Source organism: Anas platyrhynchos, chromosome 19 (assembly GCF_047663525.1).
Source record: "Anas platyrhynchos isolate ZD024472 breed Pekin duck chromosome 19, IASCAAS_PekinDuck_T2T, whole genome shotgun sequence".
NCBI classification, from domain to species: Eukaryota; Metazoa; Chordata; class Aves; order Anseriformes; family Anatidae; genus Anas; species Anas platyrhynchos.
This window is the reverse complement of record NC_092605.1, coordinates 7,755,082-7,769,833: the sequence shown is the minus strand read 5'-3', so window position 1 is coordinate 7,769,833 and position 14,752 is coordinate 7,755,082. Positions and strand designations below refer to the sequence as shown.

Sequence of the window (14,752 nt, the reverse complement as noted above, 5' to 3'; positions counted from 1 at the left end):
AGCTCAGGAAGGGCCCTGCAGCCCCACGAGGCTCCAAGGCCACCGTGAGGAGCCCCATGGGACCCCATGGGCCTGCAGGGCCAACGCTCCGACCTGGTGCCCCCGGGGTACCGCTGGTCACCTTCTGCCTGCACTGGGAGGTTTTGACCTCTGCATGAACACGCTCAGCCTTACACGCTCCCTGCAGGTTTCTGGGAGCACTGATGTTGATGCACAACCTCGTCCTCGATGCACAATCCCATCCCCAGGCCCAAACCAGACTTGGAGGAGCCCTGTCAGGTCACTGCACGGGGCCACGAGCACCCCACGGCTCAGCACCCAGGGCTTCGTCCCATTCCCCTCTCAGGCAGGAGGAGCTGTCACATCTCCGATGGGAACCTCCTGCATCCCATAATGAATCCGGCTGCTGAGATCGCTGCTTTGATTACAGGCCCTCAGGGACCTGCAATGGGGCAGATGAACTCCCTGCTTGTATTTGACTCCAAGGCACAGCCCGCATCTCCTGCAGGTCTTGCACGGTGCAGGAGGCAGCAGCAGCAGCTCGGAGACTGCCCTGGCTCCCCCCTAGGTCACCTGAAGGCGTCCAGAGGAAACACAGCAATGGGCACACGAATGCTCACACTCACCCCGATGACCACAGCTGGACACGACGGCAGCTCACGCATTGTTAGTTTGGGAGCAGTGCTCACGGTGGGTAAGGACGCGCAGCAGAGTGCCAGCACATCCACATCCCCTGGCCCCTTTCCTGCCCCAAATACACCCCAAAACGAGCTGAGCTGTTCCCTGCACAGCCAAGGGGAAGAGAGCAGGGTGGGAAGGAGCAACCAGAAAGCTGCCAGCCCCCCGCTGCCCTCCCCGCACAGGCACACGGCCGTGCACGTGGCCTCGCGTGGCTGCCGGCATCCCTGCGAGGGGACACGAGCATCTCCCACGCATCGGGCTCCTCGCACGCCCTCCTTCCAAGTGGCTGGCGCGGCAGGGCTCCGTTTTTCCAGATTATCTCATTTCTGGCGCCTGCCCCGAGCACGCGGATTTGGGACTCTCTGCATTTCTCATTCAGAGCCTCCCCGTTTGGGATCTTGGGCTGGAGGCACTTTCCTGTTAAAAATAATAACAACAGAAAGAAAAAAAAAAAAAAAAAAAGGCTACCCGTAACGTAGCCCAAATGTGTCAGCTGGTTTTAAGGAAACGTTTCCCTACAGCTTTAATCTCTCCGTACAGTTAAATTGCTGTGCAGCTCAGGGAGCTGGAAATGATTACTCACTGTTTATGCACACAGGCCTGGCCTCTTTATTGTGGGCAGAGCCGTGCTCGTCGTCTCTGGATCTCTCCAAACCCCTTGCTCCAGCCCTGCTCTCATCCCTACAGAAGGGCACCAAAGGAAAGGTGCCCGAGGCTCTGCTACGAGCTGGGGGCTCGAGGCTCGCTGCAGGGTCCCCAGTTTTTGGCTACGTCCTCCCCAAGGAGAGCTGCGGCTAGCTAAGTCCTCTCCCTCTCTGCTCACTCTCACGGAGCCTCCAAGTGAAAAACAGCAAGTTCTGAAGACAAGGCTCGCCGTAGGGGTCCAGGGCTGGAAAAAAGAGTGGAAAAGTTGAGCTGCTTCGTTCTTCTGAAGTTGTCACGCTCTCTGCTGAAGAAGAGGAGCGGGGACCTCACTGCTATTTCAGGGACCCTGGCACCCACGTGGCTGTCCCAAAGGGACCGGGGGGGCAGCGGTGGGACAAGGCTCCAAAAAGCTGGAACCTCGGGCTCTTTGCAGCCAGTTTTACCCACAGACCACCACGGATCAGCAGAGCTGAGCTTTGTTCAGACTGACGGCTGGACAAACTCACTGCAGAGGACGGTCAGGCTCCTGTTTTGGGTGAAGGTTCCCATTACTCCCCATTACTCACCACATTTACCTCAATTCACCAACCCAAGCTGCAGAGCCTCCCTGCGAGGAAGGATCCCAGGGGGAACCACCATGGCCTTCCTGGCGTGCAGGAGCAGCGAGAGGGGCAAGGGGAGGCTCTGGCAGCAAAGCCACGGGCAGGGACAAAAAGGATCACATCAAATCATCAGGTCAAAGCGGCTTCCATTTCTCATCTGGGCTCACTTCTCATGTCACCAGCCTCAACCCCAACTACAAACAGGTCCAGGTCTGGGGGCAGCACAGATAGAGGATAAAGCTGACATGAAAGACACGAACCTTGCTGTGCACAGCGATGCCTTCCCCTCCCAACCATCACCAGTTTGCAAGACACAAAGAACAGCAAACGAGATCTCCTCCTGGACGAGTAAGCCACCGAAGCGATGCTTCACAAGCCCTCGAGTAACAACCCCAAACTTGCGAATCCTCCAACATGCCTCTGAAAACACGTTTCTAAGCCTGGCATTTACCCAACCTCTGGCACCCTGGCCAGGATTTCCAGGCCCCCTTCCCGAGGGACGGGCTGTGCCGCTCAGTGCCCCGCTGGGGCACGCGGCAGCCGAACAGGGGGCCCCTCGCCTGGTGCCCCCCCAAGGAGGGACACGGCTCTGGACAGCTCTGCAGCTCCCCCCTGAGCACAGGCACGGCTCTGTGTGCCTGCCTGGGTAGGCTGGACAGAGCACACGTACCCGGACACAGAGTTACGGGGTATTTTTAGAGCTCTCACATCCTCAGCTCAGTGACGGGAGGCACCAGTGGAAGGGGAGCTTCATCCAGACAGCAAAAGCATCTCCACCACTGCGGTCTCAGCCCCCCACTTAACGAGGCTCAGCTCTGATTGAGCCTCTGGCAGCAGCAGGGGGAGATGGAGAGATGCCACCCCCTGCCCAGCATCACCCCCCGGGCGGGCTCCTGTGCTGACCAGGGGGGAGAAGCAGCCAGGGCCCTTCCTGCTCCTGCAGCTCTGCTTCTGCCTCTTCTCGGCCGGATTTAGACTGAAAGCCCCTTTTGTGGCAGTGCCAGGCCGTCCTGCTCTGTAAGGCAGACCCCAGACAGCTGGGCTCTTTGGTAAAACTCATCCCCAGCAGCTGCCCTGGGTTTCTGGAGTCCTTTTTGATGCAAAGAGCCCTCCCTTTCCCCCCTGGGCAGCTGGGGCATTCAGCAGCTGAGATGGTTTCCTGCTCTTAAAGCGCCCAACTGCCTGCAGCCCTGAGCCCAGAGAGCTCCCCGAAACCCGAACCCAGCAGGATGAGGCCAAGCACAGGGAAAAAAAACAGGTCCTGGGCATCATCCACACTGCTGCTGGGGACAGGGCACCTGGCAGGGCGGCCCAGGCTGAGCCACCACTGAAGTTGTGCTCAGACCTCAGCTGGAGCCCGAGGGATGCTCCGGTCCCTGACGTTATCAGGCTTTGGCTCCGGCAACCAGGTTTCTGCTTGCAACCCCGAGCAACAAGATGAACAAAAACCATCCCAGAGACACCTCCAAAGCCACCTCCGAAGGGACACCTTGGTCCCCATCCCACCAGAAGCTGCTCTGGGCGCTGCGCAGGCGCTGGCTCTGTGGGCAGAGCTGGCCTGAGCGCCCTTTTCTGCGAGCAGCGCGCTTTTGGCACTCTCTCATTTTATTTCTCCGGGGCTCGATAGCATCTCTTATTCAAACTGACAGCTCTTTCAGCCCAAATAAAACCAAGCTAACAGCCATGTATTCAGACACGTGTGAGCCCAGAGCCGAGCCCAGCCCCGAAAACCATCACCGCCTGGGCTGGAGGAGCAGCACCCCGGGCTCAGCACCCTGCACAGGCGTTGAACCCGCAGCGAGGAGCGAGGGCAGCTGTGAACCTGCCTCCCACCCCCGTCCGCAGCTGTACTCACCCTCTTCTCTCTTTGGTGGGCTCTCGACCAGCACCGGCTGCGGTTTTGGCTCTGCCTGGGGCGGCTGCGGGGCTGGGGCAGGCTCCAACCCCTCCACCTGCCGCGCCGGCGGGGCCGGGAGCTCGGTGGCCTTGGCTACCTGGATTTCCACTCGCTTGGTGGCCACGTCGGGCAGGGCGGTGTTGGCCAGCTCGGCTCGGCGCTGGGGCATCTCGGGGATCTTTGAGGCCGGCGCCTCCGCCCTGCGGAGCCCGGGCTCCTGGGGCTTGCCGAGCGTGATCTCAGTCCTCCGCGGGGTGGGCTCCGGGGGTTTGTGCCCCAGCACATCTGCTCGTTTGAGGCCGAACCTCGACAAGGCCGAGGTGGAGTTCTCCACCTGCTTGGACGAGATGTCAATGGAGATTTCTGTTCTTCTGGACACCGGCTCGGGCAGTTTGGGTCCGGAGAGCTCCACTCTCCTCAGAGAGGACTTGGGGGATCGCTGGCCCGTGGGGTCTGCATGCCGGGCAGGCGGCTCCGAGTTCCTGGCACCGAGTTCCTGAAACTTCTGCGTGGAGCTGGACACCGTGGACCTGAGGAGGGGGTTCGGGGTCCGTCTCTGTGGGGTGGAGGAATTTGAAGATTGATCTACCTCCTCGACCTCAAAAGATCTTTTCAGAGCTGAAAGACATTAAGGGGAAGGCAGAATTTAGTTACCAGCCATCAGCACACCTCAAGGGACACTTACAGGAACTGTCTGAGAGTCGTGGCCCTATTGCTGCCACGCGAGGATTCACCGCCCCATTGACTGCCTCCGGGGACTGAGGGCCAGGCTTGGCCTCTTCAGAGAAGCTCCAGACCCAGAGACAAAGCTGGCACTTGGACCAGGAAATTCAACCCCAGAAGCATAACCCGGAGTGCCAGCGTCCCCTACACTGCCCCCCAGCCCACCCGGCCCCGCTCCCCACCACGGCACAGCCCCGGGCCCGGCGGCCCCGCTCCAAGTCTTTTCCTTTGCCTCTCGCGCCCAGAGGATGCGCAGATAAACACCGGCTTCCCGGTGACCCCTGCCAGCAAAATCCTCGTCCGGAACGTGCAAACAATCTCCGAAGAGCCCTGAACCCAAATAACGCAGCTACAAAAACAAAGGTGGTAGCCCCAGGAGCGCACATCCTTAAAAACAAGCCCAGAGACCGTCGGAGCCAAAGGCTGCAGTGCTTCACAAACAACAGCACGAGACCCCCAGTGCAGGAAGGGGCAAACCAGGAGGTGTGAGGGACATCCAAAATCTAAACAGCATCACCCCCGTTTTAACCAACAGGGAAATTAAGAGGTGAGAGAGAGAGAGAGATTGAGAGATGTAACACCAGTGAGCGGTGAGATTTAAGAGCCGATTTCCCACCTAACACGTCCAGAGGCAGCACAGCCCCACTTTCAGCACCAGGCAGGCTCTGACACCGCTCCCACCACCACCCGAGCCACGTGCTGCCCTGATGTGGATGCCCAGGTTGCAGGCGGCACAGACACCCGCCTTTCAAAGAAAAAGAAATCGCCTTTAAAATCCACCCCGAGATCCCCCGGGATGCCAGGGATGGGGGGAGAGCCTCGCATGTGGCTTTCCCTCACCCCTTGCTGTCCGGCCCCCCCTGGTCCCCCCTTGTCCTGCAGCACCCTGGAGGTGTCTGTGCGCTGCGGAGCAGCCCCGGCCTGGGCCATGGGAGGCGGCTGCCGGCTGCGAGCAGGGGCAGGGAAGCGTCCACGTGGCAGCCGCTCGGCTCCGCTCTGCCAGCAGATCGCAATCACAGCTGCTGACACGCACGGCTCTGGGCTGTTCTCCTTTTAGGGGGAATACCCAAAGAACTGGGAAATACGAACACCAGGCTTTAAAATCCATGCTGGCTGGGGGCAGGAGCCTCCCCGGGATGCTTGGTGTGAGTGACCCCGCAAACGCGGCTCCCGGGAGCCCTCCACGCCCAGCAGCAAGCACAAAGAGACATACAGACGTGGGCAAACATCTCAGTCCCTCCTCTGCAGCCCGAAATCCCACATGGGAAATGCTGGAAAGCAACAGCATGCATGGGACGGGCTCCTGCCCCACGTGCAGAGAGGCTGCCCAAGCCTGGAAACCCTGCGGTGCCGTTTGGGTACGGCATCCGAGCTGCTCGTTTGTGCCCCCCGGTAATGAACAGCAATGACAGGAGGAGCCCCGGGGGGGCCAACTAGCAGTGATAAACCCTGCACCGCAAAATATCCAGGGGCAGAGGGCAGGAGGCAAAGCAGAGGACGGGGAATTGTCCTGCCCCACGGAGAGGGGCCGTTCCCCGCGGCACAGCCAGAGCCACGCGGGGGCTGCCACCTGCGGAGCCACCGCACCTGCAGGGAGGAAATGGGGAAGCTGGCAAGGAAACTTGCGTTTTCCTCCATTTTATCTGCTCTGTTTCCTGAATCCCCGAAAAGGCTGCATGGCAGGCCCGGCAGAGCTGCATCCGACCCCATTACCAGCACCCAAGAACAAGCGACCGATTCACAGCAGCCCCAGCCTGGGAGCTGCTCTGACGGGTCCAAAGCTCTCCAAAACCGAGCGGGAGCGCAGACATCACCACTCCCACTCCCCATCACGTCCCCTATTCACATTTCAGCCCCCTGCCCCAAACCCCAGGTTTCAAACACTGCAGAGAAGCCCAGGCTGCACTTTGCAGGGAGCCAACGGAGCAGTAGGGAAGTCCCGAGAGCAGCCCCTCCTGTCCCCAGGCAGAGCCACGCGGGGAAGGGGACACGGGCACAGGACATAGCCACGAGCTGCCAGCTCCCTGATGGATGGGATCAGGGTTTTGTCCACATCAGGCTTTTGGAACCTGCTCGCCACTCCTCCTGCCAGCAAACTCGGTCGCGTTTTATTCCCTTCAACAAAGCAGCCTGACAGGCTGGCGACAGACATGTCTGGAGGAGCTGACGCCTGAAGCAAATGCTCTCAAGGAACCTGATAGCGAAGGAAATGCTGGCGAGTTTCTCCCCTTTGTGAACGTCCCTCTGGAAATGTCTCTGCACCCAGCAGCTCGGGGATTTCCTCCTGAGCTGGCAGCGAGTTTTGGGTACGAAGAGCCCCGCTGACCTCCGGGGTTTGTGGTGTGAGCCTCCCATCATCCCAGCTCCCTTCAGCCCTCGTGGGATTTGCCAGCGCCAAAAGAAACGAGGGCAGCAGCGACCTGGTGGTGAGGAACGCGGTGGCACTGCAGGAGCCGCTGCCTGCAGCCCTTCCTGCTGACCCCAAGCCTCTCCAAGCGCCCTAAGCCCGGGGCAAACCCGCACCCGCAGCACGGCCCCTGGAGCGCTGCCACCCCCTGTCCTTATCTCAGGGCTGGCCTGGGTACAACACCCACAAATGGCTTTTCTCCAGGTCTTTCTGGGCAAAATAAATGAGGAAAAGGTCAAAGCCCAGACACAAAGGGGGGTCCCAAAGTCTGAGGAAGAGCTGCAAAGCCGTGATTAGGGGCACAAAGGACTGGACCCAGCCAAAGATCGCTGCCCATGCCCATGCTGCGCCCACGAGCAGCAGTGAGGGGGTCTCCAGGGGGGTCCTCAGGGATGTCACCTCCGGTGACGCTGGTCCCCAGCACGGCCGGAGCTGCCCTGCACAGCATCACCACGCTCCTGATCCTCGAGCAGAAAAGAGAAAGAGCTTGGGAAGCAAAACAACGGCCAAAAAAATTAAAAAAAAAAAAAAAAGGAGAAAAGCTTAAAAATAGCCTGTCCTGTCCAGAGCCAAGAAAGGAAAGCAAACAGCCTCTGCTCCGCAGGACCCTCCCCCGGCTTCCTGCGGGGAAGCTGGCGTATTAATTAAAACAACAGGAGCCCGAGGCCCTGCTGGCAGCCGTGGGCAGTGCCCGGGGTCCCTGCAGGCTCCAGGGCCACGTCCCTGATGTCCCAGGCTGAGCAGGGAGCGGGACGGCCCCGCTGTGGGGTTATATCCCCGCTGTGACGTTTTCCTGGGGCTGTTTGGTGTTAGCAGGGCTTCCCCTGCCCCGGCAGCAGCATCCCTCCCGCTGGGGGTGGTGGCGGAGCGTCGCCCTTCCTCCTCTGCCCTTCCTCCTCTTCCTCTCGAGGTGCCTGCGCCGCGGGGCGTGAGCGCCAAGCGGGGTTGTCATCTACACGCCTTTCCTTTTAACTGATTCCGACCCAATTCGGGCAGCCACTGCTTCAATCCGTGCTGCGGGAAGGCAGTGGCTCCCATCCCATAGCACAACAAGCTGGAAATCCCCTAAAGCCGGGTTCCCAAGTGCTCCCTTTTGGTGCCAACCCAACCCGGGCAGCACCACCCTTGGCCCCTCGTGCCTGTGCTGCGGATCTCTTGCTCGGCCCCTTCCCAAAGCCCTGCAGGCAGGGACAGCCGGGCAGCCCCCGCATTAATCCTGGCACGTGGGGCTGTGCGTGGCAGCACCTGCTGCCTGCTGCCTGCACACAACTGCGGCTCCTGCCAGCCCCCGGCCTCGACCCCCCGGCTTGGCAGCCCGGCTGGAGCAAATGCCAGCGCGCGCGGGGGCCGTCACCGCTCTGGGAAGTAATTTTATCCTCCAAAAATGTTTTGACACATGGAAGAAAGCAAATCTGCACTTCAAGTTTCACAATTTCCTTCTGCTGCCGATGCTTTCCCCCCTGCTTCAAGCCCCGGTCTGGAAACGCCGCTTCCCCCCTGCGCCCCTCCTGGCACGGCCGCATCCCGTCCTGGTGCCTCCATCCCCTCTGCCCTGCCTCTGCCACCCAGGGGGCTCGAGCCAAGTGGCTGCAATGCCCGTGGGCTGCTCCCCGCCAGCCTGGTGCTGGGGGCAAGACACACACGCCTTCATCCCGGGCTCGAGCACTGCCAGAGAAGCAGCAAAACGCTCGTGCCCCCGGCTGCTGCGTGCTGGGGATGCTCGCACAGTGCGGCTGCTGCGCCCTCATGGTTGTGTAAAGGTCAGGCCCCAGTGGGTCCTGGTGGTGGTTAAAGCTGCTCTTTGGGGGATCCTGCAAACTGGGAAGAGGGGGCAGAGGTCTGGTTCAGATCCCAGAAGCACGTACAACAACAGCCAAGTTTCCAGAGAAACCACAGCCAAGCAGTGCTGGGGGCTGGGGGTCGCGTCTCATCGCTCCCCTCCCTGCAGTCCAGTTCCCCACCACGTCCCAAGCCCTGGGATCGAGGCAAAGGCACCCCAGGGACACGGAGGGCTCGGAGGCTCCTGCCCCAAGGCCCCAAGCATCCCTGTGGGTGCTGGGAACCGGGGGCGCTGCGGCTCGCCCTGCCTCGGGCAGCACGTGGGAAGGGGCTGTCAGCGCAGCAACATCTGCTCCTTCTTTCTTTCCTTTTCCTTTTCAACACAACACCCCAAGTAACAGCCGAGGGGATGCTTTACACAAGGAAACCTCTATGCCCAGAGCTCCGGAGGAGACCAAAATAAACAGCGAGGGACGCTGGCTCCTCCCGGACCTGCGCTAGCTGCTTTGCAACTCGAGCCCCGGGCTGTGCCGCGGTGCTGAGCTGCTTCCCATTAAACATCCTCTGCCCCTCGCGTGGTTTCTGTAACCCAGGGGTTACGTTTGCTTGCTTGCTTAAGCACTGAAAGCTTTCCTTGCGCTTTCAGACACATAAGAGCCTTATGGGAACGGGGCAGCCAGTCGCCCCGGTGTTTCACACGATACAATGGGCTCGTTTCAGAGCGCTGACTTTCTCTAAACTGCTACCAGATGGCGACCTCCTGTTCCCGGGGAGGAAAAAGGGGGAGGCAGCGGCCGCAGGTGTCCTCTTTCAGCAGCCCCCCCGGACCCCATGCCAGTAACTGTTCCTGGCTGTTTGTGGCCATCCGAGCTGCCCGGAGCCCCGTCCCCCGGCAGCAGGAAGCTCCCTGCCTCGACTGGCCCCGCTGGCACCCTCCCCGTGTCACCGTGGGGACACCCGGGTTTGGTTTTTAGCGGTGCTTACCCAAAATCACCGCCCGGGGTGCTGACAGGGAGCTGCTGATGGATAGCTGCCAGCATCCAGGACGCCTTTAGGAGCGAGACGCCTTGGCTATGGGAACAACACGATGCTCTTCACCTACCTGCAGGCCACGTGTATGGTGTGCTCCAGCCCTAAAGCTCCTGCAGCAGGGTGCGCGTCCACCCGTCCCCGCAGCAGGGGGCTCCCGGCGGTGCCAGGACCCAAGAGCCCCCAAATCCACCTGTATAATGAGAGCTGCTGCTGTGAATGGTTTGTGCAAACACAAAAACCCTTCCTTTGACTCCAAAAGCAGGGTCAACGAGAAGCTCCCACACGTTTCGTGGCCTGACACGGGGCGACATCAGCGGCGCCGCGCTGTCACCATGCAGCGCTTCGTGAGCTGTGCAAACCGTAACACGAACTGAATTACGGGGGAAATGTGGGGATAAATGCAAGCTCGGAGCTCTGCCGTTCAGCGAGGCCATCCGAGCAGCATTTCACTCCGGCGCAGCAAATTACACAGACAGCCTCTGGGAGCGGTGCAGCAGACCCAGCCATTTGTCAGCACGCAAGAGCAAAGTTGGAACTAAGAATAGAAAAAAAAAAATAATCCACGCTCAGATTAAGTCAAAATCCCAGATTTCCAGTCCCTATAAGGGAGCTCTAGAAGGGTTTTAGCTGCGATTCTCCATTGCACGTTGTTTCATATCACCACTAACCCTCAGCAAAACGCTTCCAGATCACAGCAGCTATTTGACTTCCCTTATGAAACGAATATTTGGGCTTCACACACACAACCCCGCGCCGTGCAGGGCACCCAGCCCCACAGATCGTGTTACTGGCTCTCCGCACAGCTTTCGCCTCCGCTCTGTGCTCCACTTTCAGGAGGGGAGAGGGAAGAGGGAAATAAATCCTCCCTGCCTCCCAGGGGACTGCAGCTTTGGTTTGACCCACCGGGGTTTATCAGACGCTTTGCAATTATCGCCCAGAGGGCCGAACTGTGATGCAGATGGTGCTGCAGCCCCACACCACCGCCAGTTTCGGCGCTGGCTTGCAGGGCACCGGTGCTGCAAAGGGTTACAGCCGGCCTGAGAGAGCCCAAAGCACTGAGTGGCGTCAGAGGCGCTGCCAGATGCGGCCAGGGCTGAGTCACATCCCCAGGCACACAGAGGGGACATCAGGAGTGACTCGGGTGGGCGACGAGCCCCGGGGACGGGGCGCTGGGTGATTAAGCTGATTCAATCATTCGGTGATTACATCTCAGCTCCATAATGTGCTCCGGCAGGCGGAGTTGCAACACGGCTGGTTAAAATGCTACAGAAAAGGATAAATCAGCACAAGGGGTTAGAGGAGGGGGGCACCTCCACCGGCAGTAACTCCAGACACAGCTCCCTGCCCGCTGACCCCAAGGAACCAAACCCCAAGAGCAGGTACCCCCGAACTACCGATCGGAGGGAGCTTCACCCCAGTGAGAGCTGAGAACTCCCCGGTGCTGGTGCTGCCAACACCAAGAGCACCCCTGGGTGCCTGTCAGCTGCAGGGCCACCCGAGGAGCAGCAGCACCTCGTGGAGATGTCCCCAGGCCAGCGTGACCTTAATTCGGGTGCCAAAACCGGAGCCTCTAGGCTGGGGGATGCAGGGGACAGGTGGCACCGCCACCAGCCCTGCCACCAGCCAACATGTCCCCAGGAGCCCCAAGGGCTGAGCGCCGTCCAGCAGCCTCACAGAAGCAATCACAGTAAAAGCCTGAGTCACGGCATCGGGAGCTGAGAGCCCTCCTTCATCCGGGGGGCAGCTTTTGGGGACAAGCCAAGGACAAGGCGGCACATTGCCACTGCCCCAGGGCTGCTCCCAACCGCTGCCCTTTGGGGCAGGGAGGGCTCAGCGGCACAGCGGGTGGGTGCCGTGCCCCCATGAGCAAAAGGAGGGGTGCCAGCACCAAAAGGCACCCTATAAATGTGGAACAAGAGGTGGCCAGGACACAACCCCAGCCCCGTGCCAACGGGCATGATGATGCAACCCGGCCTTGCCCCATAAAGGGGCCCCTGATGGATGCTGCCCCCACCAAAAAGACACGTCCCCATCAGCAAGCAGCCTAAGACCCATCTGCTCCCTTTGCAGGCTTCAAAGGAGCTGAACCAGGGCTCAGCATCACTGCTGCCTCCCCGGCCCAGCTCTGATGGCCAGGAGGTGCCCTGCAGGGGCTGCAGCACGAGGAGGGAGGAAGGGGAAGGGGAAGAGCCTGTGTAATGGCACTGCAGAACGACAGCGCCTTAAATATCAAATATCAGAGCTAGAAACGTGAATATCTGGGGTGATTATGGGCTCTGAAGCCTCCATTATTGCCTTTGGATTTCTGACAAGTCCCAGCGCAGGCTCTCGCGGCTGCTGTCTGGGGTCTGGCTCCTGGGAAAAGGGGCTGAGCGAGGAAGGGCTGCAAAGCAGAAATGGACCCAGCAGCAGGCAGCGGGGCCGCAGGGCACCCGGAGGTGTCAGGGCGCTCGCTCAGCAGCAGGTTTGCTGGCGTTTGTTAGCCAAGAGACATAGGCACAGTCCCTCGGACACAACGGCGTGACCCTGAGTGCTCCAGGAGCGCTTCCCCTCACTGCTGCCATAAACAAGAGGCACCAAGGAGCAGAGCGGCACGGCTACAGTTTGGGTGATAGCTCAGGGAAAGATGCTACCAAGACCCCAGAGAGCGGCGAGCACTCAGCAGACGTGCTCCAAAGCTTGACTTCCCTCCAGGCACCAGCCGTGCCGTGCAGCCAAAGCACTCAGCCTGGCCCTGGCGCACAGACCCGTCCACCCTCCGTCCCTTCCCTGCAGCCACTTTGCCAGGTTCCTTTCTAATTACTGCGGCACCGTGCTCGCTGGGCCCAAGAGGGATCTCAGACGGGCACCAGAGCTCACCATCCCCGCTGACACAGCTCCTGCCAAGGACGCTCTGCTCCACGCTGCAGTGCTTTGCCCGTCCCTGAGGGCACGCGGCCCAGCCCTCGTTGCATAAGATGGCCATAAACAACAACCTCTGGCCGATCCTACATCCTAGCCGGGGCCAGAGGCTATCCCCAGAGCCCCGCTCACGTGGATGGAGAGATCCACGTCCTGTTCTTCCCGTTCCCACTCCCTCACAGCCTCTCTATTCCCAAGAAACCAAATATACACGGGAAAAAAAAAAAAAAAAAAAAAGAAAACAAGCCACAACTGCAGGTCTCCGCTGCTGTATCCAGGCAGATGCAGTTTTTCCACTTGGCACGTGAAAGGCCAGTTCCTCCGGAGGAGACGTGGCTCCTGCCTTCCCAGCGGCACCTTCCCCAGCTCCTGCCTCTCCCCACAAGGGCAGATTTGGCAGAAAGCTCCCCACCAGCCCGTCCTTTTGTCTCGGGCTCAGAAGTGTCTGTGAAGCTCATCTCTGGACCTGCTGGAGGCGGTGGCTGTCTTGGAGCAGGACACAACTGATCAGCCAGCTGGGAGAGCGCTGCCAGCCCTTCCCGCACCATCCTGGTGGTAAGGAGCATCGGATGCCCCGGCTGCAGGATGAATTTTTTTGGGGGGATGGCCCAGGAAACCCAACAAGTGGAGTCCAGGAGCTTTGCCTCACTCTCCGGGTTGCGATGATCCTCGATGTAATCTCCAAGATCTTTTTGCATTTCCTTTTCCAGGCATTGAGCCTCCGCACACCCGGGGCCGTGAGTCACGCAGCCCGGCCCCCTGCGCTGAGCCTACAAAACCCCTGCCGGAGGGACGGAGGAGCCTGGATCTAGGGAGGCACTTAGGGAAAGGCGAGACAGCCCCGCTGTCAATACAGGGCCTTTCCCCGTATTGAATTCGAGGCACACCACCCACATAACACCACGACCATCCCTCCGCGGGCTGCTGCTAAGATTAGCACGGGGCTGAGCCCTCCACGGGCAGCAGCTGCCGCCGGGCGCAGCAGGGACACCAGCCCCGAGCCAGCATGTGTAGCCCCGGGCACCCACATCTCTGCTCGGGACAGCCCTGAGGACGAGCCCGTGAGATTCACAGGCATAGAAAAGGTGATTTCTGCAAGCCACCTGGCCGCCTCTTTTCGTCTTGAATGACCCCAAAAAACACAACATCACAGCCCAACTCATTGAGACAGAGCCTGTGGCTGAAATCCTACAACTAGCACTCGCCAGGCAGCGCGAGAGGTACCTACCTGAGGGAAAGGTGGCGACAGGGGAGAAAGAAAAACAGAAGTGATGATGAGAAACCCTTCCAGCAGCACTGAGGGGTGCTGGTGGGCTGGGCACCCCACGCCCTCAGCCCCACAATGCCAAGGTTTGGGCACCAGCGAGCCCGTCACTCGCCGGCAGCCGGGGGTTCGGCTTCTTAACGTTGTCCCAGATTTCCCAAGAGTTGGGCCAGGGGAATGAGTAAGGCAGGGAAAGCTCCCCAGGGGCTCAGCCGCTGTGGATGAAGGCTGGCTGGAGGTTTCTGCCGGAGCGGAGCTGCGAGCCCAGGCTCTGGCGTCTGACCCCGCCACGCTGCCCTGTGATTTCTGCAGTGACAGCCCCGCTCAGCACCGCTCGCATCTCCTGGGATCTTTGTGCTTCGGCATCAGCACGCGGCGAGGGGCCTGGCGCTGACCCGCAGCACTGGCAGAGCGCTCGGCGTCACCGCTGCCAGCGCCACCAGCACCTTCCAGCACGCCAGAGCCTCGGCTGCAGCCGCACTCCCAAGAGAGCAGCTCGTCTCTGCTCCCCCTTTCATCAGGCCACGCGCTGCTTTTAACTCGGTGGCAGCGAGCAGGAGGCCTGCACCGCGGAGTTATCTCCCTGAATCACCACCAGCAACCACCAGCCACGAGGGGAGCATCCTCCTCTCTCCAGTCCCACGCCGAGGGCCTGCAGCTGAGCGCCGAGGACACCGACGCTGCAGCAGGGCTCACCCTGAGCAGGATCAGGATGGTTTGGGCTTCACACGATGCTCACGCCGCCCCTCGCCCCACCACCCAGCTTGACCCCCCTGCGGCAGGTTCCTGCAGCCCCAGCAGAGGCGAGCTTGGGAAGTCCT

General features: G+C 60.5%; 1 protein-coding gene across 8 annotated transcripts in view; it reads right to left on the bottom strand.

Moving 5' to 3' along the window:
• Window positions 1–14,752, bottom strand: part of SEPTIN9 (septin 9) — a 118,405-nt gene that overhangs the window by 38,834 nt on the left and 64,819 nt on the right. For 6 of the 8 annotated variants that reach the window (XM_038165212.2, XM_038165216.2, XM_038165215.2 and 3 more), the window contains one exon: window positions 3,784–4,443. In XM_038165212.2, the coding sequence (XP_038021140.1) occupies window positions 3,784–4,443 (660 nt within the window). Of the gene's footprint in view, window positions 1–3,783; window positions 4,444–5,388; window positions 5,672–12,920; window positions 13,381–14,752 lie in introns of those variants that run through there. The other 2 variants (XM_038165210.2, XM_038165209.2) reach the window with 2 other exon arrangements.